General features: G+C 50.2%; 6 protein-coding genes across 6 annotated transcripts; 2 read left to right on the top strand and 4 right to left on the bottom strand.

Moving 5' to 3' along the window:
- Nucleotides 1-702: 702 nt before the first annotated feature.
- UHO2_06732 (uncharacterized protein) lies at nt 703-1,926 on the top strand (the record flags this gene model as incomplete). The annotated part of the gene is made up of 2 exons (XM_041558901.1): nt 703-1,020; nt 1,123-1,926. The coding sequence occupies 2 exons, from the start codon at nt 703-705 to the stop codon at nt 1,924-1,926; spliced, it is 1,122 nt and encodes a 373-aa protein (XP_041414835.1).
- Nucleotides 1,927-2,518: 592 nt separating this feature from the next.
- On the bottom strand, nt 2,519-3,157 carry UHO2_06731 (uncharacterized protein; the record flags this gene model as incomplete). The annotated part of the gene is made up of 1 exon (XM_041558900.1): nt 2,519-3,157. The coding sequence occupies one exon, from the start codon at nt 3,155-3,157 to the stop codon at nt 2,519-2,521; it is 639 nt and encodes a 212-aa protein (XP_041414834.1).
- A 757-nt stretch (nt 3,158-3,914) lies between these two features.
- Nucleotides 3,915-7,652, top strand: UHO2_06730 (uncharacterized protein; the record flags this gene model as incomplete). Its single annotated transcript, XM_041558899.1, has 1 exon — nt 3,915-7,652. The coding sequence occupies one exon, from the start codon at nt 3,915-3,917 to the stop codon at nt 7,650-7,652; it is 3,738 nt and encodes a 1,245-aa protein (XP_041414833.1).
- Nucleotides 7,653-8,360: 708 nt separating this feature from the next.
- UHO2_06729 (uncharacterized protein) lies at nt 8,361-10,664 on the bottom strand (the record flags this gene model as incomplete). Its single annotated transcript, XM_041558898.1, has 1 exon — nt 8,361-10,664. One exon carries the CDS (start codon nt 10,662-10,664, stop codon nt 8,361-8,363), a length of 2,304 nt encoding a protein of 767 aa, XP_041414832.1.
- A 9,019-nt stretch (nt 10,665-19,683) lies between these two features.
- On the bottom strand, nt 19,684-21,030 carry UHO2_06728 (putative PMI40 - mannose-6-phosphate isomerase; the record flags this gene model as incomplete). Its single annotated transcript, XM_041558897.1, has 1 exon — nt 19,684-21,030. The coding sequence occupies one exon, from the start codon at nt 21,028-21,030 to the stop codon at nt 19,684-19,686; it is 1,347 nt and encodes a 448-aa protein (XP_041414831.1).
- Nucleotides 21,031-21,658: 628 nt separating this feature from the next.
- Nucleotides 21,659-24,115, bottom strand: UHO2_06727 (uncharacterized protein; the record flags this gene model as incomplete). Its single annotated transcript, XM_041558896.1, has 1 exon — nt 21,659-24,115. One exon carries the CDS (start codon nt 24,113-24,115, stop codon nt 21,659-21,661), a length of 2,457 nt encoding a protein of 818 aa, XP_041414830.1.
- Nucleotides 24,116-24,299: the final 184 nt, after the last annotated feature.

Below are 24,299 nucleotides of genomic sequence, written 5' to 3'. Positions count from 1 at the left end.
TGCCTGTTATTTGCCTTGCCTCGCCTGTGCTTCTGCCGGGCAGATGCGGATTAGGGGCTGAATTGAATTCATTTGATTATGCTTTGATTTTACTTTCAAGGCCGTCGGTTAGTATGCGGTTGCAATGCCCAAAGTGTGCTTGCTCGCCTGTCTAAATATTTCGCCGAGTTTGCTGCTGCCAAATCGAAAAAGTTTGCCGTCAACTGTTTCGCTTGTTGCTCTCTCCAAACAGGCGCGTTTCCCCCCTATCCCTCGCTCTGTTGTTGGCCCCACTTGTCAAGGTGCTTGTGTCTGTGTGTCTGTGTGTCTGTGTGTCTGTGTGTCTGTGTGTCTGTGTGTGTGTGTGTGTATATGTGTGTGTGTGTGTGTGTGTGTGTGTGTGTGTGTTGGGTGTCTCTGTCTTAGGGTGTGTCGGTGTTGCTGCCATTACTTTACCCTCGTGTTTCTAACCTTAGACCTTTCCCTCCTTCCCTTTGCTTCCCTCCTTCCACTTCTCACCTTGATCCTTCACCATCACGACCAACACTTCCGGCTTTGCCTTTCATTCGACATCGTAGAACTCTCTTCTCTTCATCCTTCCCTTCCCTTCCCTCCCCTTTCCTTTCCTTTCCTTTGGGTCCTTCCTTCGACGTGCATTCCAGCTTTTCCACTTTCCTTTCCATCTCAACGAGGTATCGCATCACCCCATCAAATATACTCACAATGAAGGCCGCCGTTGCACTTCTTACTGCCCTCCTTGCTGGCGTTTCCGCCCAGGCTCCGGTTCCTCCTTTCCGTTACGGAACTCCCAACCCCAACGCTCCCGGTGTCAGGGGTGTCAACAGGAACGGCCCTACCAACCCTTCCACCCCTCAGCTCAACACTCCCGTCAACCAGACTTCCCTTTCTCGTCTTGCTACCCTCAACTCCGTTGATGATTGGTGCACTTACGGTCCCATGGAACCAGGCACTATCATCGGCAACGTCGAGGGCGAAGTCGTCGCTTACTGCACCAAGCCCCGTAACAATGCCCGTGTCATTGTAAGTATCTCCTCACCTTTTCAGTCTTGTTGCTATCTCCAACACCCCTTGCTAACCCCACCCCTTGCTCTGAATCAATCATGCTATTCTTGCACATTCTAGCCCGACGGAACTGTCACTGGTGCCCACTTTGTCAAGACTCCCCTCTACGTCCAGCTTATGGCTCTGGGTGACTTTACCAAGATCGGCATTACTCCTGGCGATGAGGGTGGTGAGCTTGACCCTCACGGTGCTACCAACATGGGTAACCCTGTTGGTGGTAACGTCACCTCCAACGTCTCCGGTGAGGATGTCTTCTACGAGGAGTGGATGAACTACGTCTCCTACAACCAGGTCTGCTTCCGTATCTGCATCGCCGGTAGCGAGCAGGCTCCTACCGCTCTCGAGTGCGAGCACGAGCTCGATGTCATGGGCTGCCAGTTTGTCATGCCCGGTAACTACGCCGACAACGTCTTTGAGACTTGCGATGGTGATTCCGCCTACCCGCCTGGTCTCTACCCGCAGCCCGACGGTCAGACCTCGACCTTCAAGCAGTTCTTCACCGGCCAGTACGTTGCTGGCGGTATCACTCACGCTTACACCAACGGTGCTGCCGACCAGGTCACTCCTCCGGGCGCCTACTCCACCCCTAGCACTTCCAACTGCAGGACCACCCAATCCATCTCCAACGGCATCCGATCCCTCGTCTCTACCTCCTCCCCTGCTTCCCCTTCCTCCACCTCTGCTCCTGGCTCCATCTCCTCCAACCATACCAGTGCATCCAACTCTTCTTCTGCCTCGCGCGCTTCCGACTCCAACAGCACTTCTTCCTCTGGTAGCTCCAGCGGCGCATCCAGCATGGCCTCGTCTGCTTTCGGCATTGTCGCTTCCCTCGTCGCTGTCGTTGCTGGTGCTTACCTCGTCTAAGTCACTTGGCTCGAAGCCTGCTCATCGTGCTATATTTCCTTTCTGGATTTGCACTCATTGCTAGCATCTTGATCTTTTATTCATTCTTGCCACCTTTCTTGCCACCTCACTCTTTTCATCCTCCATCTTTGGCATTTCCCCCCCCCCCCCCCCCCCCTTTCTAGCATTGTACCGCGCTCCTTTTTGCTCGGTGCTATTATCACTTGCTCTTCATTGTTGAATCGTCTACATCACATTCACTTGTTCTTTGTCCTGCTTTGCTTCCGTCTTTCTTTTTCTAACTTGATACTTTGCGTGCAGCTTCTTTCTTTAAGGACAATCAAACTTGTTTCTGATTTCAACCTTTGATGCAGTGCAGTGATGATTTCTTCTCGGTCTGAGCGACTGTCAGGCCGATGTTTGAAAGCGTTTTAATGTTGGGAGCCAAGATGCAAGCCGAGTTAGAAGGCTATCATATCGAGTCGGCACACAAGCCCATGTGAGGCGATGGGGGTATCATTGTGCTATTACGAGCAAGTCTATCACCTGGCGCAGAGTGCCAATCTCGGGACGAGCAATACAATCAGATTTCAAGGTTAATGCCACCTTACCATCAAGGCAAAGCATTCTTCGGAGCAGGTGGCATGTTGAGCTCACTCGCCTTCTTCTTGACCATCTTCTTGTTCCATTCACGTACTCTAGCAGCGTAGAACTCTCGATGCAGTGAGTAGGTAGCATGCAGTGGATGTTGTTTCGCTAGTGATTCTGCTGATGTTGGAGCTGCCGATGCTGCTGTTGCCAAAGGGGGTGCTTCTGTTGCTATAGAGCTTATCGCTGTACTTGCAAGACCCGACACTGTTGATGTGACGGTTGAGAAGACACTTCCAGCAACTGACATCGCAGAGAAAGGCTTACTCTCCTTCTGCTTTGCTTTGAGTCTGGCCTCGTACTCTGCCTTGATCTTGTCGATCTCCGATTGGCTTACTTTGTCCGGTAACCTTTCTCCACTTGCTCCTCCTCCTCCACCAGCACCTGCTGTTGATGCTGTCGATGAAGACGATGCGGGATCTGAAAGCTTGTTTGCAAAATGTCGATCTGCTAGATGAGCATGACAGACATAGATAAAGTCGAGCGTAGGTATCGATTGGGAGACGAGCACGTGCGGGCTTGACTTGTGGCAGACATAGCAACATTTAGGTGTTCCCGCTTGTCGAAGGACGTAAATGTTTGCTGGCTTGCCGTTGGTCGCCATCGTAGCAGCTCGAGAGATCCTTCGTTGGCTCTGCTAGACTAGGGCTATTGATGTTCCTTGGTGCAGTAACGGTGCGAGTGTCGATGTGCAAGGGCGGATCAAGGTGGAGCAAAGTGTAGCAAAGTGTGGCAATCTGTGACAATCGGTGTCCATCGGCTGCCCGATTGTGCAGATCCACTTGGCCCAAAAAAACAAGAAATTCGAGAAAATGTCCGTTTTTCGAAGGGTCAAGTGAGCATTTCGACACTGTTGTTCTGCCCGAATTTCATTCGATCGGCAACCAAAAGGAAGCAAAAGAAAGCCCAAAAAAAAAAAAAAAAAAAAAAAAAAAAAAAAAAAAGAAAAAAAATCAAATCAAATCAAACACTTTCTGCCACTTTTTGTTCGCTGTTCAGACTTTCACAACCATCTATCTTGCCACCATCTCATTCCCTTCAGAAGTCGACCGGCAACATTTCTTTCTTTCTCTTACACTCCTTTCCTTCTCCGTCTGATCACGACCGGCTTCGTTGATCTTGATAGAAATAGAAGGCTTGGTTCCAGGTCTGTGCCACCAGAACTCGCACCAATACATTCAAGCCAAAGACCAAAAAGCCTCGTTCATTTCTTGAGCAGCTAGTCGTAAGCCTCGTTTGCGTATGGATTGCATCGCAAGCGCTACCTTTATCTCTTCTTGCGCATATACACCGTCTCCTTTCCCTATCTTGCCAGCCAGCGCAGATAGAAAGCGTTAAGCTGTACGACAGATCAGCCCACCATGGGTGTTCCCGCTCTTTTCAGATGGCTTTCCAAAAAGTACCCTCGTATCGTCACTTCGGTGCAAGAGCAAGATCCTAAAACAGCACCCGGTCCAGATGGTTCCGAGATCGTGCTCCCCCTCGACACATCCACGCCCAATCCCAATGGCGAAGAATTCGACTGTTTATATCTAGATATGAATGGTATCGTACATCCATGTACACATCCAGAAGGAAAACCAGCTCCTGAGTCCGAAGAGGAGATGATGATCGAAGTTTTTGCCTACACTGAACGTGTCGTCAACATGGTTCGTCCTCGTCGTTTGCTCATGATGGCTATCGATGGTGTTGCTCCACGTGCAAAGATGAACCAGCAGCGTTCCCGTCGTTTCCGTGCTGCCAAAGAAGCACGCGAAAAGCACCAAGAGAATGAATCTGCTCTTGCCGAATGGAAGGCGAAAGGCCTTCCCATTACAGACCATGCTCTCCAGTCCAAAAAGGCATGGGACTCAAACGCCATCACACCAGGCACGCCCTTCATGGATCTTCTTGCAGCCTCCTTACGATACTGGGTCGCACAGAAGATCAACACCGACCCTGGTTGGAAGGATGTCCAGGTCATCATCTCGGATGCCAGTGTTCCTGGTGAAGGTGAACACAAGATCATGGAACATATCCGTCGTCAACGTTCCCACCCCGAACACGACCCCAACACCAAGCATGTCATCTACGGTCTTGATGCTGATCTTATCATGCTTTCCCTTGCCACCCACGAGCCTTACTTCAAGGTTCTCCGTGAAGACGTCTTTGCTTCCGACAACAAGCCCAAGACTTGCAATATTTGCGGTCAACCAGGCCACTTTGCCGCCAGCTGCAAAGGCTCTCCTAAGAACAAGTCCGGCGAGCATGATGAAAAGGCACAAACGCCGCCCGACAAGAAGCCATTCATCTTCCTCGACCTTCCAACTCTCCGAGAATATCTCCAAGTCGAACTCAACATTCCTCAGCTTCCCTTTGCTTTCGATCTTGAACGCGCCATCGACGACTGGGTCTTCCTTATCTTCTTCGTCGGTAACGATTTCTTGCCCCACCTTCCCTCACTCGAAATCCGCGATGGTGCTATCGATACTCTCCTTCGCATATGGAAGAAAGAGTTGCCGTCTATGGGCGGTTACCTCACCAACCACGGTAAAGTTGAGCTCAGTCGCGCTCAGCTCATCCTCAACGGCCTCGCTTCGGAAGAAGACGACATTTTCCGCCGCAGGAAAGAGGATGAAGATAGACGCGAGAACAACAAGAAGCGTCGTGAAGCCATACAGCAGCGACGTGAGAAGGAGCTTGACGAGGGCAACTTTGGCAACGCTCCTATGGTTGAGGTTATGACCAAGAAGCGTCCTGCTCACGAGACCGAGAAGCCCGCTTTCAACGGTGTTTCGGCACAAGATGCTCGTGAACAGGCCAACAGTAACAACAAATCCTACGATCCACGCAAGAAAGCAGTCGTGCTGGGTGGTGACAACAACAATGTCGTGCGTCAACGCAATGCTGCTCGACAGGCCAACATGGACGCTGCTGAGGCACTAAAGGCTGAGCTGATGGCTCATAATGCCCAACCTCCCGTGAAGAAGGTCAAGACCGAAGCCGGTGCCGAGGCCGCTCCTGCTTCTCCCACCGAGGAAAAGCAGGAGAACGGCGATGACAAAGTGAAGCCATCATCATCCGCTGGCACCAAGCGCAAAGCTGAGGATGTTGATGCTGATGCAGATGGCGAGGTTGCCGTCAAAGCCGAGAATGGCGACGACGCTGCTGAAGAACCAGACGCCGAAGATGATGCTGACGATGACGACGACGACGACAACGTTGAAGGAAACGAAGACGTCGACCCAGTCACCACCATCAAAAAGCGCAAAGTCAACGCCGATGGAACCGTCGATTATCAAGACACGGTCAAAATGTGGGAGCCCGGATACCGCGAACGCTATTACCGCGAAAAATTCGGCGTAGACCTCTCCGACACCGACTTCCGTCGTCAAGTAGTCAAATCCTACATCGAAGGTCTCTCCTGGGTTCTAGCATACTACTACCAAGGTGTGCCCTCATGGCAATGGTACTACCCATTCCACTTCTCCCCCTTTGCCGCTGACTTTGAAGACCTTGCATCACTCGATATCAAGTTCGAACTGGGCGCACCTTTCAAACCGTTCGAACAACTCATGGGTGTTCTCCCCGCCGATTCGCGTGCTTCCATCCCTGAACCTTTCCACCCACTCATGACCGAATCCGATTCGGAAATCATCGATTTCTATCCTAGCGAATTCGAAATTGACATGAACGGTAAAAAGATGGCATGGCAAGGCGTGGCTCTTCTTCCTTTCATCGATGAGAAACGCCTTCTCGATGCACTCAAAGACAAGTACCCCTTGCTTAGCGAAGACGAAGTCCGACGAAACGGATTTGGTAACAACACTTTGTTCGTCGGCAACGAATCTCGTCTCTATGATTTTCTCTGCGAAGAAATCTACTCCAAAAAGGCTTCGGACGAGGAAAAGAAAAAGGCTATCCCAATCAACCCAGCTCTCACCCGCGGAATCACCGGCTATGTCAAGCCGGACCCAGTCTGCGTACCCGGATCGACGTTCAACTCGCCCTTAACGAGTCAGAATCTGCAGGACATTCACAACGATTGTTCAATTTCGGTGCTTTATGATTTTCCCGAGCAAAAGACTCCTCATAGATCGGTGCTGCTGAAGGGTCTGAAGCCGCCTAAGCCGACATTGTCGCCAGCTGAAATTGACTGGGTGAAGAGGGGTAGTCCTGAACGCGGTCGAGGTAAAGGTAGAGGTGGACACGGTGGTCCAGGTCGAGACATGCACCGTAACAACAACGGTAACAACTACAGTAACAACTACAGTAACAATGTTGGTGGGCAAGGTCAGGGTCATGGTAGTTCCAGCTACCGCAGCAACAACGGCGGCGGCGGCGGCGGTGGTGGTGGTGGTGGTGCTGCATCTGCCGGCCGTGGTGAATACGGTGGATACGGAGGGTACGGACAAGAGTATGGAGGGTACAGCAATGGCGGTGGATACGGAGGCTACGGCCAAGAGTATGGAGGATACAGCAATGGCGGTGGATACGGAGGCTACGGTGGCACAGGTCAAGCTGCATACGGCGGTGCCGGCGGTTATGGCGGATACGGAGGCTACGCAAGTGCAGCTGCACCCCCCGCACCTTACGCCGCAGCTGGCGCGTACGACCCATACGCAGGCTACGGCGGATACGGAGGCTCGTCTTACCCCCCGCCCGCTGCACCTGCTGGACCGAAACGAGACGATAGGTATGCGGCTTACACCCGACCTGCTGAATCCCAAGTCCCAGTCAGCGGTGCCGGGGGTAGGGGTGGAAGACACGAAAAACCACACCACTACAACCAACACAGTTCTGGGTATGCTGGATTGCCGAGTCTGGGCGGTCCGCCTCCTCCACCTGCTACTGCTCCGGCTGCTTACGGTGGCTACGCCGCTCCAACGCCTGCGCCTTATGGAGGGTACGGAGGTGCTCCAACCCCTGCAGCTGGTGGATATGGTGGATATGGCGGGTATGGTGGTGGTGGATATGCCGCCCCTCCTCCTCCTGCTGGCGGACGTGGTGGAGGCAGAGGTGGCAGAGGAGGTGGTAGGGGTGGAGGTCAAGGCGGACGCGGAGGAGGAGGAAACGCTTCTTACGGCGGTGGTGGCGGCGCTTATGCCTCTTTCTACTAAACCCAACTCCACCCCTTTCTCAGTCTTCTCTCAGTCACTCAGACCATCTCTACGACAATCGTCAATAAAAACAACAATCCAACACACGCTCACACGCAAGAATCACACAGCTTCAATCACGTATCACAACATCTGTACATATCGCATTCGCATTCGCATTCGCATTCGCATTTTTGCATTAGCAGGGCTCCAACAGGCTTTGCGGTTTCTCTGCAGACTGCGTTTGGTCTGAGTATGTGCCGAGATCCGTCGAGCTGGTGTTTTTTGGATTCAATTGCACAAACGGGATGCATCACGTGATTTCATCCAAAAGGCGTGCCTGTCTGGACTCGACTCAGCCATCGCACTGCTCTCTCCGCTCTCCGCTCTTTGCTCCTCTCTTCACTACCATCACCTTCTCCAAAGCCAGGTACACGATAACCTGGTTAGTCGATTCTTTGCCCTCCCTGTGGGAGCCTCCTTGTCGAGCTTCGAGGACCTCACGGGTCTTTGCCTGCAATCCACCCAGTTTATCTGCACATTATGTTTAGTCGTCTTTTTTTAGTCTCTCGTGCGATTGAGTTCAGACGGGATTTGGATTCTTTGCATTTTTGGACAGCTCGGTTAAACTCACATCCACACATCCACACATCCACACATCCACACACCTCTTCACACGGACAGGAATGCGATGGGAAGATAAAGAAGGATGCATTTGCTCCCGTACCTTCAAGAAGCAGAAGTGAGTTGGGAGAGTGCTTCAGTCAGCCTTCGTACGACCAACTCTTGGAGTCCAAGTTGCACTCGTACCGTATGAAAGAGTCTTTTCTCCAGCGCGATCAAGGTTGACCATGCTTCTTTGTGTTCCATAAACACCTGAGCCAGTGATCTGCCCACGACATCAGCTTCTTGTGCATCAGCGCTAGCAACAGCGAGATGGGAATGAGCAAGTCGAGCATAGGTGGTGAGAGCGGCGAATTGTGCAATCTCTTTACGACGCATGCGCATTTTGGATTCGGCTTTCTGACGGTTCTTCCTCATCTCTTTCGTCTCGCCTGCTACGACGACTCCACTGGTGCACCAAGTGGGTTCCTTGTCGGTTGTCATCCATGAATATAAGCCCAACGGATCTTGTTCTTCGAGCTGAAGCTGGTTGAGCTCTGTCGCGGGGGTTCGATCGTAGAGGGAAGAGGGCTCAGGGCATTGGCGTCGACAGTGTTTGTAGGCGCCTTGAAGCGAGGTAACAATCTCGTTGAGGACGTTGCGTTGCAGCTTTGTTCGATGGTGGTGGAGGGCGATTTTGGCTTTGACTACCGTACCCTCTGCGTTGACTTCTTCCGAGTCTGCATCAGCAGCGACCTTGAGACCAGCAAAGCTAGCACCCAGAGGCGTACACGGTGGAGAGAAAGTCAAGCTGGTCGGTGTGCTCAGGCCCAACGAGAGCTCAGACACTGTCGGAGAGGGCTCTGAACCACCCGCGCCGATCTCGTTGCCGACGAGTAGCAAATCTTGAGCGGCAAAGAGACCAGCGAGAGGACTCCTCTGAGAACCGCTTACCTTAGCTCTGGAAGCATGCGAAGCCATTCGCCTCTCCTTCAAGCTTGCCATCTCCACTGAGTCTTGTGCAAACATAGCCGAAAGGGCGGGAGTGGAGGGTCGTGAACGTCGACATGGCACCGAGCTAAACTTCTTGGTCGATCCCAGCCTAGGTGAAGATGGTAGGGATGCTTGCTGAGCTCCAGGCGTCTGAGGACGGCTGACACCCAACATACCCACACTATCGACCGAGCTTGAAGGCATGCCAGGAAGGCTTCCTACAGTGAGCGAGCGTCGACGAGGCCCGGAAGGCTCAGCGCCTGACAGTCCGTGGGCCGACAGAGCGGGTGAGCCAAGGGAGAAGAAGCTCGGTGAGGTGCTGGATGCAGTGGACGCAATCGAGCGGTTTTGGTAAGGCTCGAAGCGTGTTGCAGTCGCAGTGGCCACCGGTGGTGTCCATGAGTTCGAGTTGATCAGCTCAGACCAGTCGCGGTAAGCCGCGATAATCTGTTGCTGCTGCTGCGGAAGACCAGTCTGGTCATCAAAGGGCTCATAGAGGAATTCTACTGGTAACACCTCTGGATCGAGCCCGCCAGGAGCTGGCACAGCAACTTGCATTGGCATAGGCAAAGGAGCGATCGAAGTAGATGCTTGCGTAAGCCGAGTTGAACAAGCACAACTCGCTGAGGACTGAGTGTTTAAAACGTTTGCGCTGTGGTATGGTGGCTGAGAGAAGGCTGTGAAATCGAAAGCGTGCGATAAGGCTTCGGAAGCCATGATTGCGACCTCGTTGCACTCACTATGCTTGGCCTGCGAATTGGAGCGTTGCATCATAGGCTGAAACGAAGGGTCGAGCTCAAGCATTGCAAAACTTGTGGGTGTTGCTGGAACCGACGGTGTCGATCCTACCGAAGAACCGGCGTGGGCAGACATGGCCATCCCAGCAGACGCTGCGTATGAAAAGCTCGGGTCGTGAGCTGGCACACTAGATGGCGAATGATCCAAGCCAGGTGTTGGCAGAGAGTCTTGCCTTTCGACCATTGGTGTCAACGGGGAGTCGTTACCGTAGAGAAAGAGGCCAGCGTCGCTGGCTTGCATGTCGAGATCAATGGCCATACCAATAGGCGAGCCATCGATGTCGACAAATGCTGAGGAACCGCAGAGCCCATCGAGGGTCTCGTTCTGTGGCAGCCAAGCGGAAAGGGGCGAGGCATTGTTCTCGAGGCTCTTGTATGGCGAGGGAGCTTTATCAAGGTTTTCCAGCTGAAGAGCTGAGCTTGATGGATAGGATGTGCCAATCGAAGTTGAGGCGTGGAGGAAGCCATTGTTGTTGCTTTGATCTGTTGTGCAAGTCGCAGTGAATGCTTGGCGCATCGACGAAATCCATTCGTCTGTGGCATCATTGTGATCTGCTGAAAGGTGAAGCTTTTGTGATTGAGGTTGCGATGTCGTCGTTGTCGACTGCAAGTTGCCACACTGGCAAACGTGTGGGCACATGTTGTGTCAGCAATAGTTCCGGTCTGGTTGCTTTGTGTGCTTGCTGCCACCGTTATCGTCGGCCTGGCTGAGACAATGTCGATGTTTGGTATACGGAGATGGGGATCTATGAAACACAGAGGGGAGGGTGTCGAGCTATTTATGAAAGAGCCCGGAGGTTAAATTTTAGCCGACCCAAAGCCAAGCCATGGCAGGCTTAGCTCGCACTTCGGCTAAGCCCACGAGGCAATAGGCAGTGTCCAACGACCCTTACCTTGGTTCATAGGAAGAGGGTTTGGCACTTGTGCTTGGCTTGCAAGACTTATGCCAAGGTGAAGCTAAGCGCCCGTCCGTGTAGATTCTTGGGACAAGTGTCAAAATACGGAGGACAAAAGAACCGAGACGTTGGAAAACGCTGATGGTCTGCTGCTGCTCAAAAGTGCACTCCGATTGCCAAGGCTAGTCTCTGTGCTCTGATCAAGCTGAGACCAGGGAGGGCAGAGTAAGTGAGAATCGTCAAACAAGAAAAGGTAAAGGCAGCGGGTAAGAAGAGAGACACCAATACCTTGTCTGCTATGTGCGCTACACGAATGCAGTGTTCGATGGACATTCCAGGCTGCTCTTGCTACTTGCGGCGATTTCCCCATTTGGGCAGCTGACGAAGGAGAGCGGCAAAATGAGGTGTGTGGCTGGCTGGCCTCTGAGTCAATGCAGCTGAACGAGCTCGAGTGGGGCAGAGGACGGGGTGAGAGATCTAGGGCTGTAAAGTTCAGATTCAGTCAAGGTTGGGCTAGGACGCAAGCCAAGCAGGCTCCATGAAGCGGTCGATAGAGTCTGTCGCCATCTAGTCTGGGAGCAGCTGCATGAAAAGCGCAACACAAAGAGTGGAAGCGAGAGAAGAGCGGCGAAAGATGGTCGACCAACCACAGACCGAAAGTGGCGTATCATCAAATTCACCGAATGTCAGTCAGGCAACGCTGCATTTCTGTATTTTTGCATTTTCTTTTCATTTTTTCATTTTTGTTTATTTCCGCCTTTTTTCTTGTTAACTTTTCTCATGTCAGTTTTCCCTCGTGGCCACACTCATAACCATTGTCTTTGACTCCTTCACAATCTAAATTGTCTTTCCAAAGCACAGAATTGCTAACAAAAGAAGATCGAAGCATGCACAACAATGATGAGAGCAGCGCAAAAAAAAAAAAAAAAAAAAAAAAAAGAAAAAGAAAAAGAAAAAGAAAAAGAAAAAGAAAAAGAAAAAGAAAAAGAAAAAGAAAAAGAAAAAGAAAAAGAAAAAACAACTCCAATTCCAACCAAACCGATGACACGACAGCCAGTCACGGAGCAGAAAGCGCCATTTTTGACATGGAATTTGCCTATTTTTCATTCGATTGCTATCGCTGACTTTGACCGCTCTTGGCTTCTCTATTGTCCTCGTTTCTCCTTCCGCTCATCCAACTCTTCGCTCCTGCTCCTTGTCCGAGCTCACTTGAATCACTTGATCCAGCTCATGACTCTCTAAAAAATAGCTTGCCCAAAGTTCCTACCGCTTTTGAGGCATCTTGATGATCTTCAGTCTTGTAGAGTTTGAATTAGGGGTCCACAGATTTATCTCTTCGGCTATTGGAAGTTGACATGCCAACGGACCGGAAAGATGGTTCCGTTTGCTCTGCTCCGTTCCTATTGTACCGTAACCTGACGAAAGCTCTTGGACCAGATAGGCGTCAATTCTGCGAGAGGAAAACTCGGCGAATGGATTTCCGGAAGCGGAAAGATCGACCACCGCCGTTTGCGCAGGTGTCTGCTTTTGCTTTCTTTCTCAAGCGCTTTCATTTCCCCTTGGTTGTCTCCCTCATCAACAGCCTTGCCCTCACAGCGAAGGACAAAGGCAATGTATAACCGTGCGACCTTACCGAAATCTCTTGGCTTTTTTTTTTTTTTTTTTTTTTTTTTTTTTTCTCCGCCCGACCAGCAGACACGGTGGTGTACATGACTAATCATCTCTCCCACAAACTTGTTCCAAAGCGACCAATTCCATCAGATCTCGGTCTTTGCAATCGATCTTTGCTTCCCTTGTTCTCTTGTACGTCTCAAGAATGGAGTCGCTGTGATGTTTCGGTAGGATGGGGAGCGCCAATTTTCTCTTTTCCGACGGAACTTCACCGCACCCTTCCCATCGAGTGCGACGCCGCTTGGTGATCTAAGTGGCGTCATCCCCCTACCCTCACGCACACACGCAGATGTGTTAGAAGGAGCCAACTTCAATCTGCATGCAAACCACGACATTGTTAACTCCGGTGTGGCTGTCGCTGGTCGAAACCTTGAGCTCAAGCCAACTGAAACATGGCGCCTCCTGCTCCCGCCTGGACTTGATCGCACAAAACATCGCCGAAATTGTATATACATAACCGAAATTGTATATACATAACACGAAAAACCCAAGTACGCCTTCCTGACCGATCACGTGATGCAGAATCGGACCCTCCTTCCCGCTCGATCGGGGGCTGGATCTACGTTCCGAACCATCGATCGAAAAGCAAGTGGTCGAGCCGAAGAGAGTGTACCATCCATTATCCCTCGAAAGAAGGGGAGTAACTGTTGCTTCGATCTCTTTCTCGTCCTTGTTTTATTGCAGTGCTGTAGATCAGAGATTTCTTGTGGCAAGTGGGCTTAGCAAAGACCGTGGACCTGGCTCTTGAGTTATCTTGCTCTGGCATTTTGATGCGCTGCCATCCCGAACGATCATGCTCTTATCTGTAGGGTTACAAGGTCAACATACGAAGATGAAAAGCTTTCGCTCACCAGTGAAAAATGCGCATCTACAGTTGCATCCAAACTTGCCTGGCATCTTTTAGGATAATTAAATGCTCATCACCACACATCAACTTCACTTCTCAAGAGCTGGTATCCTCAATGAAGTGTAGATTGTGACATATTGTTGGAAAGCTGAGATTGAGAGCTACAAGTACATATAAGTTTTGTTGTGATTGGACCACATTTGTGCACAGTGAAAGTGCCACGACTTTTTTTGAGTGTAAAGCTTCTCCTAAATTACTATATACTATACTTTAGTATTTTGTATGACCCCCTTTTGCAACCCTTACAGCCTGTAACCTCCTGGGCATCGACTTTATGAGTGCCTGGACTGATTTCTTGGGAAAAGTTGCCCAAAACCTTTTGATAGCTGCAATGAGTTAAGCTTTATTGTTGATAGTATATCTTTGCTGATATAGCCACTTTTTCAGCTGCTGCCACACATGTTCTATAGGATTCAGGTCTGGAGACATTGCAGGCCAAGGCAATACATTGAGTTTGACCTCCTCCAGGTACTCCTTGGTGACTTTGGCAGTGTGAGGGCAGGCATTGTCTTGCTGAAAGATCAATTTATCCCTTGGTGGAATTCTCTGTATATTCTTCCACTTCAAGATGCTACCAGGCACTGCTTCCTCCAGCAACTCAATGTAATGCTCTAAATTTAGTTTGTCATCTATATAGACCATTAGACCTAGGCCTGCCCAGGTCATACACCCCCAAATCATGATGCTGTGGCCACCCCCCTGCAGTGTAGGTATATATATATCATAGTTGACATCCCTGGACCAGTATCACTTTTCCAAGCCCTTTCCAATATGTTGAACCTTGCATTCATCACTCCAGATGACATTCTTCCATTGTTCAACAGTCCAATGTCTATACTCCTTGGCAAACACCCTCCTTGCCTTCCTATGTTTATCTGTGAGCAAGGGTTTTCTTCTTTTTGCCCTAAACTTAAGTCCAGCTTGCTTCAGTGCATGTGTAATGGTTTGTCTGGACAAACAAAGTTGATAGTGTCATAGCCAGTAGGCTGAAGCTTCAGTAGCCAAAGTATAAGAATTCTTGCTAATTCCTCTGGTGAGTAATGCCTGTTGGCATGAGGAGAGGAGGAGGGGCCTCCCAGGGGTCCTTTTCACATATTCACTCTCTGGTACCCATTTTGCCAGTTCAGCAATGCTGGATTTGTTGATAGACAGTTTAGTTGCTATCTCCCTTGTTGAGAAACCTGCTCGGAGCAGCTCTTTGACCCATAATAGGTGAGTGGTGGTGTATTTAGTCCTCCCCATATCGATTTTTTGCCCTCCTTGCCATGTTGACAGCAGTATTGCCATATGATGTCCTAAGCTCATCAAAACACCATGAAACATCTTTGTTTATATCATACTACAATCATATGAAGTTTCAAGCATGGTCTATTAGCTCAATTCTGTGCAAAGCGATAAGTTACACAAGGTACAGAATTAATTGAGGAGGAGGAGGGGCTTCAAAGAGTGCCAACTTAAATTCCAGCATGTTCTTTGGTGGGTCCACCCTTTTTTTCTCACATATTCTGATAGCAGGCTATCCAAGCTTTGCAACCATACCACACAAAGTGGGTGTTGTCAAAGAGAACAGAGAGTACTGGTCATCATCATGAAAAGGACCTGAGAACACCATATCAAATTAATTAGATGCCAGGCAATTTTGGATGCAACTGTATACCAATTGTTTTCTTTGAAAATCGAAAATTGGGCGAATTTCCCTCGATTTTTCCACAAAAATGCCTAAAAAATGCCTCTGTTTTGTTACTTGCCACTCTCCTCACAATAGCATTTGCATCGCAACGGACATCTCTCACCATGCTCACCACATACGGTAGAGGTCAACACACATGACCAGGAGAAGAGGAGCAAGCAGACCGGGGGCAGTGTCAAACAAACAAACATACTGTCCAAGCAGAAGAAGAGCAGCATTGAAGGGGCAACACACAGCTCAAGGAGAGGAGGAGCAGTGACAGAGGAGGTTGATAACCCTCCTCAGGAGGAGCAGGAGTGGTGTTGCCTGTGACACCAAACAAACACATAAATACTCTCATTTCACCATAGCATACAAGTGGATTCTCATCCTCTCTACTCTATAATTACTTACTCTTTACTTAGTTACATATCATTGCAATAGCAGGGCTTTTGCAACAACATCTCAAACGTGTGTGTTGCATCACCATTGGATGTCAACTGTAGGCAGTGTTTCCAACACCTGCAGTCCAGTCACTCACTGAAGGCAGTGTATAACACCTGCGGTCCAGTACCTTCTCTCATCTGTAGGCAATAACCTTATGTCATGGGACCGGATGTGCAGGAAGCAAGAAGATTGGGAGTCATATGAAGAGAAGTGCAGAAATCATGGGATTGGGCTAAGTGAGAGCTTAAGGCAGAGTTCACTGAGATTGGTAGTAGAAATGACTCTATGGCATAACTTGTCAGGATCAGCAGGAACAAGGTCAATACTACAGAGTTCAGTGGGAGTAGTAATACCACACTAAGTATGACAGATCTCATGAGAATCAGTTCAAGAGGCACCTCTATTGCCAATACAGCAAGAGGAGGATGTCAAACAAGGAAGAAGGTCACTGCCAGAGGAAGTGGGACAGACCCCTGACAGATGTCAATATTGTGGATGGGTGGCAAGGACATCTGGGTCCACCATCAATGAAGCAGGGGACCTGCTCAGTAATGAATACAGGGCTGGTAGATGGGAGGAATGAAAGGGGGTGCAAACTGTTGCTCAGATGAGGTGGGAATGGCCCCTGACAATGATGAAACAATGCAAGGACTGTCCATCCATGGGCAGCAAGAGACACAGTGCTGATGAGCAGCATTGCAGGATGGATAGGAGGGACAGAAAAGAGGAGGAGCAGTGTTGGAGAGGCATGCCAGAGTGAAGGCAGTGTTGCAGGCAACACTGTGAGGATGGTATATAACCTCACTCCTCATCATAGCTGTTGAGTGGATCCCCATCCACTCTACACCTTATCTTCCTAGTTATAACTTCACATAAGTATACATTAGTAGTTTCCATCAAACAGTTGCAATTGCAGGAGCATTGCATCTAACATAGCATGTGTGTTGTATCACTGCTTCTTGACAGCATCCAAAGGCAGTTCATACTGCAGTCTGGATATTGATTGACACCAAAGGCAGTTCATACTGTGGCCTGGCTCTCTCAATCAGTAGAACCAAAGGCAGTTGTCCACTGCAGTCCAGGCATCACTCAATCAATCAGTTGACACACTGGACACTTGTGTTGGCATAAGCACATTCACATCAGACCTTGGTGTCATCTCATGTATCTATAGGTTATGGATTGTGCCAAGCTACCTCTGGATGGAGTGTCTCTAGTGGTCAGTTGAAACCTGTGATAACCCTTAAGTTACAAACTATTTGAGCAAGAACAGTCATAGAAGGCTTCTACAACAGATTCCAGCAAGAACAATAATAGAAGGCCTTTTACAGCAGATCTCGCTGAGATTAGTAGTAGTTGCCTTTTACCACAGATTTCGGGTTTCAGGCATACAACCGCTGACAAAGAGTACTGCCTTTGGATGGCATCAAGTAGCGGTGATACAACACATGCGCTAAGATAGATGCAATGCTCTGCAATTGCAACTGTTGACAGAAACTACTAAGTATATGTTATGGTAAAGATATAGCAAGTAATGTGTAGAGTGGATGAGGATCCACTCAGCCACTACAACAAAGAGGATGTATGTTTATATAGATGTTCTTGCAGTGTCACCTGCAACACTGCTCTTGCTCTATGAGGCCTTATTTGACACTGCCCCTTGTCTCTCCAACAGCCCCTGTCTTTCTTACAATGTCCCCTCTTCTTCTAGCACTGCTTCTCCTGCTCCTTGTGGATGAGGAGGCCTTGTGCTGTTTCATCATTGATAGGGGTCACTCCCACTTCCTCCAAGTGGTGAAGCACACCCTCTTTCATCTTGCCCCCTGGTGATGGTGCCCATCCTCTTGTGCCAAGTTCATTGTCATGTAGGGCCCCTACCTCACCAGGGTGGCAAACCCAATATCATCACTGTATGTCCCCTTATGAGATCTGTGGGAGAGGCTTCCTCTAGCCAGTTTTGGCAAGATCCATTGTACAGTCATGATACTGTCATGGGCCTGAATGCTCAAGAAGCAGGAGGGTCGCTGGTTCATATGGAAGGAGCACAGGTATCGAAGATCTAGTTGATACCATTAGAGAGCATGGTCATAGTGCAGTTTCCATGGAGACCATGGACTCCTACAGACTCACATGCAAAGGAGGACCAAGCCCATATGCAAGGAGGGCCAGGCACAGCCACAAAGAGGACCAAGCTCAAGGAGCATGCAGATGGTTACCACTCAGGGGCTCGAGAGACAAGAGTCAAAGGAACCATCACTGGTCAAAGGAGAAGGAGCAGTGTATAGGGAACTGGCAAGCAGGTCCTGAGGAGGAGGAGCAGTGTTGAAGGAGTCGACACCACTCAGGAGGCACAGGGGTGCCAAACAAGCAGGATAGCAAGGAGGAGGAGCAGGGTCAAAGGAGTCAACACAGCTCAAGAGGCACAGGGGTGCCAAGCAAGCAGGAGAGGCCCCCTGGACAGTACTTGATGAAGATGGTACTCTCTGGAGAGAGAGCAGGAGCAGCATCACTGGCAATGCTGTGAAGAGGTATATAACCATACCTTCTCATCATCAAAGGTCAAGTGGATCCTCATCCACTCTACACCCATCATAACTAGTTATCACTTCAGCATAAGTATATATTAGTTTCAGTCAGCATAGTAGCAATCTATCAAGGTTGCTCCTCATTGTAGTGCATGTGTTGTATCACCACTACCTGACATCCGAAGGCAGTTCATAGCAAACCAGTGGTCCAGATATAGATAGAACCAAAGGTAGTAGTCCACTGTGGTCTGGGGATCACTTCAAGCATCAAGTCAACACACTGGACACTTGTGTTGATGCCACCAACCTTATCACCAACACCATCAACCTCATCATCATCAACACTCACACCAGACCTTGGTGTCATCATAATCTACACATTGATATTGATCATGCTGAGCTACCCCTGAATGGAGTGTCCACAGAGGTCAGCCAAAGCCTACAATAGTATATACAATGAATGCCACCTGCTGTCATTGCACAACTTGATAGTTGCCAAATGACTAGCTCATCAAGACTGATACCGAGACAATAGCTGTCACACAGTTTGATAGTCACCGAGTATCTCGACAGACCAACCTGGGTTTCAGGCGCGAGACCCCTGACAGATACTACTGATCCCAATGAACTTTCCTGTAAGATCACACTCATACCAATTCTGATAACTTCTGCCATAGGATCTTGATACTACCAATCTCGATGAACTGTGTTGGAACTCTTCATTTGCCCAATCCTACGATTCCTGTGCATGGTCTCTGCTCCTATGATTCCAGTTCTTCCTGCGCATCTGGTCCTATGACAGCGGCAAGAGAAAGCGTGTTGTGGTGGTGGTTATGGCGATGTTGATGAATCCAAGCTGAGCTTTGATGTTTCATGCGCACCGTACAAGCAAAGATTTGCACGATGATATCAATCGAGCATTCTCGTGCGGCTAGTATTCGCATGAGAGAGTACCCAGGTGTGACAGAGAGACACAAGCATGAGATCCAAAAGAGCAGTCTAGGATGAACAGGTTGAGGCCATTCACGCGCCCTTTCTATGCTCAGAGATAGCGGCGATGCGGCTGCGATCAGAGCTGGTATATCCTCTCACCTCCCGAGAGAACATAGTTGGATTTGTGGAGCAGAAAAATATCGAGTAGGGGCAGCAGCAGCAAGGCAAGTACTTGGGAGTTCTTGACAACTCGACAGGGTTCGCTTACCGCTAAGATGTCTGTGAGCATGTGATGGGGCTCCCTTCACCCCTTGCTCAGCCTGACTTTTCAATACAGAGCCAGGAAATTCGTGCTGCGATAGCTCATGTGCCGGCTCTCGTTGCCGACAAGTTCTTTGCTGAAGGTAGCATGTTGTGCTGTACAACATAGTCACCCGACCTGAATCTGCACTATGGCAAGGTTGTTGACGGATTCGACTCAACCGGCGCCAATTAGCTACTCGACCCCATTGGACTCCTTCTCATACTCATACGCTCGCACTCACCCTCTGCAGGATCGAAGAGAATCCCATTGATACATTCCATTACAACTATCCTACATCAAAGAGTACTTATACCTCAACAAAAGCCCTAGCCAACTTGGCCCCATCCCCACAAATCTCCACTGCAACCCCTGCACCAATAAACGCTAACTGACCCTTCTCCAACCTTAACCTTTCCTCCTCGCCCTCTTCCTCCACCGCCACCACCTCACCCTCCAACACCAACAAGATACTCGGCCCATCAACAGCCTCGTTCCTCATCTTGCCTCTAACATCCATTGTGACGACACTAAACTCTTCAATCGGAGGATCGTAGAGCAGTGCCTCACCCTCGCCTTTCGCCGTTGCTTTGTTCCACTGTACTGGCTCTAATCGACCTCTGTCTGATCCTGATTGATAGGTGCACATTGAAATAAGTGTTTCCGTGTCGCGAAGTTTAGGCGTGAGTCCAGCGCGAACTACGTTATCGCTTGAGGCCATGCATTCAAGGATTTCGCCTTCGAGATAGGCGTGTGGTTCGTTCGCCTGAAGGAATAGAGCCTCTCCTGGTTGGAGAGTGGAGATGTTGAGGAGGAAGGTGCAGAAGATGCCCACATCTCTCGGGAACTCTTCCGCTAGCTTCAAAACCAAATTCCTCTCCTCCTCGCCTACTTCTGCATCTGCTTTCCCAGCCCTGTATCGTTCCGCCAATTGTTCTGCTAGCGGTTCGTAGCTCGAGGGGGAAGAATTCATCAAGTTGCCAAAGATAGTCTTTAGCACTCGCTTCACCTCCCCCTCTTCCGTCACATTTGCCGCCTTGTCGAGATCCTCGTCCGAAAGCTGTACAAGCTCAGCAAACTGCGGAACGCTCTTAATGTACGCAATGATCTCGGATAGAGGTCTGAACCCACAAAAGCCCCTAAACGCAGTCAACGCAATCGCCATCTCCGGTTTATGATTCGGATCCTTATACACATCCGGTCTCTCCCCATGCAACCTCTTTCCCAACTCCTTATCCGGATGTGCTTGAATACTCAACGCCTTCCCCACGCTCAACACTTTGAACAAAAACGGCAAAGACCCCTTTTTCTCATCACTGAATTTCTCCGCCACCTTCTTCCCGACCAATTCCGGATGCTTCGCTAGATACTCGGATAACACTTCATACTCCTCCGTAACCCGCAAAACAACCTTGGAGGGGAGAGAGGGGTGAGTTCCCATCCACAGCTCAGCATACGGTCTATTTTCTTCGGCGGTAAAGTTGAGCTGTCTTGTCGCACTGGCAAATTGCGCTACTCGAGAAGCCGAGGTACCTTTGATACCCCAATCGTACGACTGTACACCCGGGATCAATTGGAAGATTTTCGACATTGTGTCAATGTTAATGGTGTCGCTGTTGAGATGGTGTGAGATGGTGTCGAGTCGATTGTTCGCCATCAGGAGGAAGCAGTGAGATGATGTTTTGATGGAAGAAAGACAGAAAGAAGTCTTTGGAAATGAAAAAGAAGGCGGCCCGTGCACAGACACACGGGCCTCCCAAACAGTGAAAGCATGTGAGCCCATTTCGATCTAACACTTTCGCCACCTTCGCTCCTTCACCATGTTGGCCCGGACCGCACGATACCCGAGGAGGAGAAGATAGTTGCCCTGTCATGCTTCAGCCGTGTCCACAGGGTAGCATACCTTTGTATCGTACACGCATACACAGAGTGCTGGGAGAAACACATATATACTGTTCACCATCTTGTACTTAGCTCTTACATGGTATCGCAATCGATGCCCTACAACAATAACGCATCGGTGAATTTGAGATACTGCGGTGCATCTTCACAAGATTCTTGCTCACTATCGATCCGAAGCAACGGCCCTTGTCAGATATCGCACCTTCTCAACATCGCCCTGACCATACGGAAGAAGTCGAGCATCGACCGGCGTTCAAAGAATGCGTGCCATTGAAGAGAACATATACTGAATGCTTAGTGCTACACGTGCTTGCTATGCTGATCATCCTAGAAGTCGCCGAGACCCCCACCATCAAACCCAGCTACACCGTCTCGCCCTCAGATCAACTCCACGAAGAACTGACCGGGCTACTAGACGGCATCATATCCCCATACCTCTGCGGCGGATTCCTTTGCCTCATAGGCGTCGTTCTCCTCCCCGCACCCTGTTGCTCGTCTAACGAAGAGGAAACCCCTCTCTCGCTCTCTCCAGCAGCCGATCCTGCTCTTGCTCCCCTAGCTCCCCTTGCCGTTGTCTGCTTACCACCCTGCCCCTCACCTTCTACCCTTACGTCCGACTCCGCGGATCCTGAACTAACAGGAACCTCCTCCAAACGCTCGATCTCCTCCATCACCGCCCTCGGCATCCTCCCAGGCCTAACCCTTGCCGTCCTGATCCCACTAAACTCAACCTTAGTCTTCCTAACCTCTACATACCTCTCCCCTTTTTGATTCTCAATGAACTTCACTTCCTCTTTCTCCTCCACCACCCTTGATCTGGACCCGGATGGAGCAGTGAGCAACTCTCTATCCTTCCTTTCCTTATGCCTCTCGCACTGCTGCACCCATCCACACCTCATAGCTAGGTAGAATGACATTGTCGCACTCCCTCCAAGCAGAGGCGAGAGAAGCAGCAACGCCACCACGACGCGCGCTTGAGTCTCGATAAGCTTGCTATTCTCATCGACCAAGCTGATCGTCGAAGGGGACGCCTTGGTGTGCGTGTTGTCAAAGTTATCGTACTCCTCATCGCTGTTGTCCGCAGCAAGGTAGGCACTGGGAGTGGCAACAGCAGCCTTGCAAATCCAGAGCCCACTCTCGATGAGCACAAAGAACATAGCGCTGATCGCAACGCAAACGTGATCTGAACTGATCGAACTCTGTGCCGGATGCCTGAAGAATGTCGTGGGGAAGAGCAGCGTTGCCGTCCTCCAACCCCGCTGAAGAAGCCCTCCGTCACCATCCATCTCCTTGAGACACGCAATCGTAACCCAAAACCTTAAAATCACACTAACAACCCCAAGAGCGAAATACATCATCTTGACATCCTCCCAAAGCGGCACCTTGTCATCACTACGTCCCATCATCCTTCGCAGTACCTGCCATGTGCTTAGGCCAGGCGTATCTTCAGGATACATCATACTTTCTTCCTCCTCCTCCTCCTCTTCCGCCTCCTCCCTTCTCCCACCACCAACCCGCCCTTTAACCACCGGCTGCAAATGATACTTAGTCGGATAAACCGAAATCAACAACGGAAAAAGATGCATAACCATCACCTTGCCAAAACTATCGGGATGTTGTAACACCGACGACAAACCCGCCACCACAAACAGTGGCAACGCAAACCTCTCTGGCACAACCTTGGCCAACGCGATCGCCACCTTATCCATCATCGTTGGCCTCGGGGGAAGCGGAGTCTTCTTAACAATGTAGCTCGTACTGAACGTCACCACACTAGGCACGTCCGGATCAGGCGATCGACTCGGCGTGGGCGGCAACGACGAAGGAGGCCTTGGCGGTGAAGGAGGTCTCGAATCGACCCGTTGAATATCACATGTCCTAAGAGCTACTTGGTATCCTGGACGATGACCGGCATGAGGATCACTCGCCGAGCTAGAGCCCGAATCGGAAGAGAAGCTATCAGAATCTTGGAAGTCGACTTCTTTGTAAGGCTCGATAACGCGATGTTTCGACTTATGCACCTGATTGCAGCGACTGGCCAATAAATCCTTCGTATCCAACCTGTAGATGATGCCGAGATTGAACAGGTTGAAGGCAAAACTAATTGCCACCAGCTGTCCCAGCGCCATTAGCATCCAAACATGCGGCATTCGGATGCGTTCAGCCTCGCGACGCAAGAACAGCGCCCAAGCACCCACAGTAATGATGCAAATCTCACCACTCCACCACCATGAAGTGTTATCCTTGATCACTTCCATCCATGCCTCTTTAAATAGACTCAGCGAGGCAAGCCACTGCGAAATACGCAAGAGACGCAAGTGCAGCGCCGGTATCATCTGATCCAATCGCTTCATGCTGAACGGCGGCGGAGGAGGCGGCAGCGGATAGGAGGTGAGATGGCATCTTTCCAGATATGCCAAATAAGAATGCCGCAAGAAAGCCAACATGTAATACCAAGTTAATCCTACGCTTACCACCGCCAGCAGCACCAAAATGCACTTGGCACGGATAGCATTCGTTTTGGCAGCCCAGGCAGCTAGGCGAATGAGAGCATCGGCGACAGGAGTGGCGCTTCTGTCGTTCTTCCGTCGTTTCTTGTGCTTGAATAGAGACTCGTATGCTTCCATTACGCCTGAGTCGGCATCCACGAGTTGCTCTACTGCATCCATCTCGCCCGATTCGGATGGCGTGAGCTTGAGCTGACGGTATCGTCGAGTTGCGATTCGAATGACTCTGAAGGCAAGGCAGACGTTGACGAGGAGATAGCTGACTAGGATGAGAAAGTTGGGCTCGAAGACCGAGCTGATGAGGGAGAAGAGATTGGGATCGTGAGGAGACATGGTGGCGAGGGGTGGCGAGGTCGCCGCGGTGACGGAGGTGTGAGCAGTTGTCGAGGAGCTCATCGTGGCCGTATCGACCTCCTTAGACTGCTTGCTGAGTCGAGCAGTCTAAGGGAGAGAGAAGCGTAAGCGTCCCGAATCGTAGGCAACCTTTCAAGGGCCAAGAAGAACTCGTCGAGTGAGG

The sequence above is a fragment of the Ustilago hordei genome, assembly GCF_900519145.1.
Source record: "Ustilago hordei strain Uho2 genome assembly, contig: UHO2_contig_20, whole genome shotgun sequence".
Taxonomy (NCBI): domain Eukaryota; kingdom Fungi; phylum Basidiomycota; class Ustilaginomycetes; order Ustilaginales; family Ustilaginaceae; genus Ustilago; species Ustilago hordei.
Note: the sequence above shows the minus strand (reverse complement) of the source record. Positions and strands in the feature narration are given on the sequence as shown.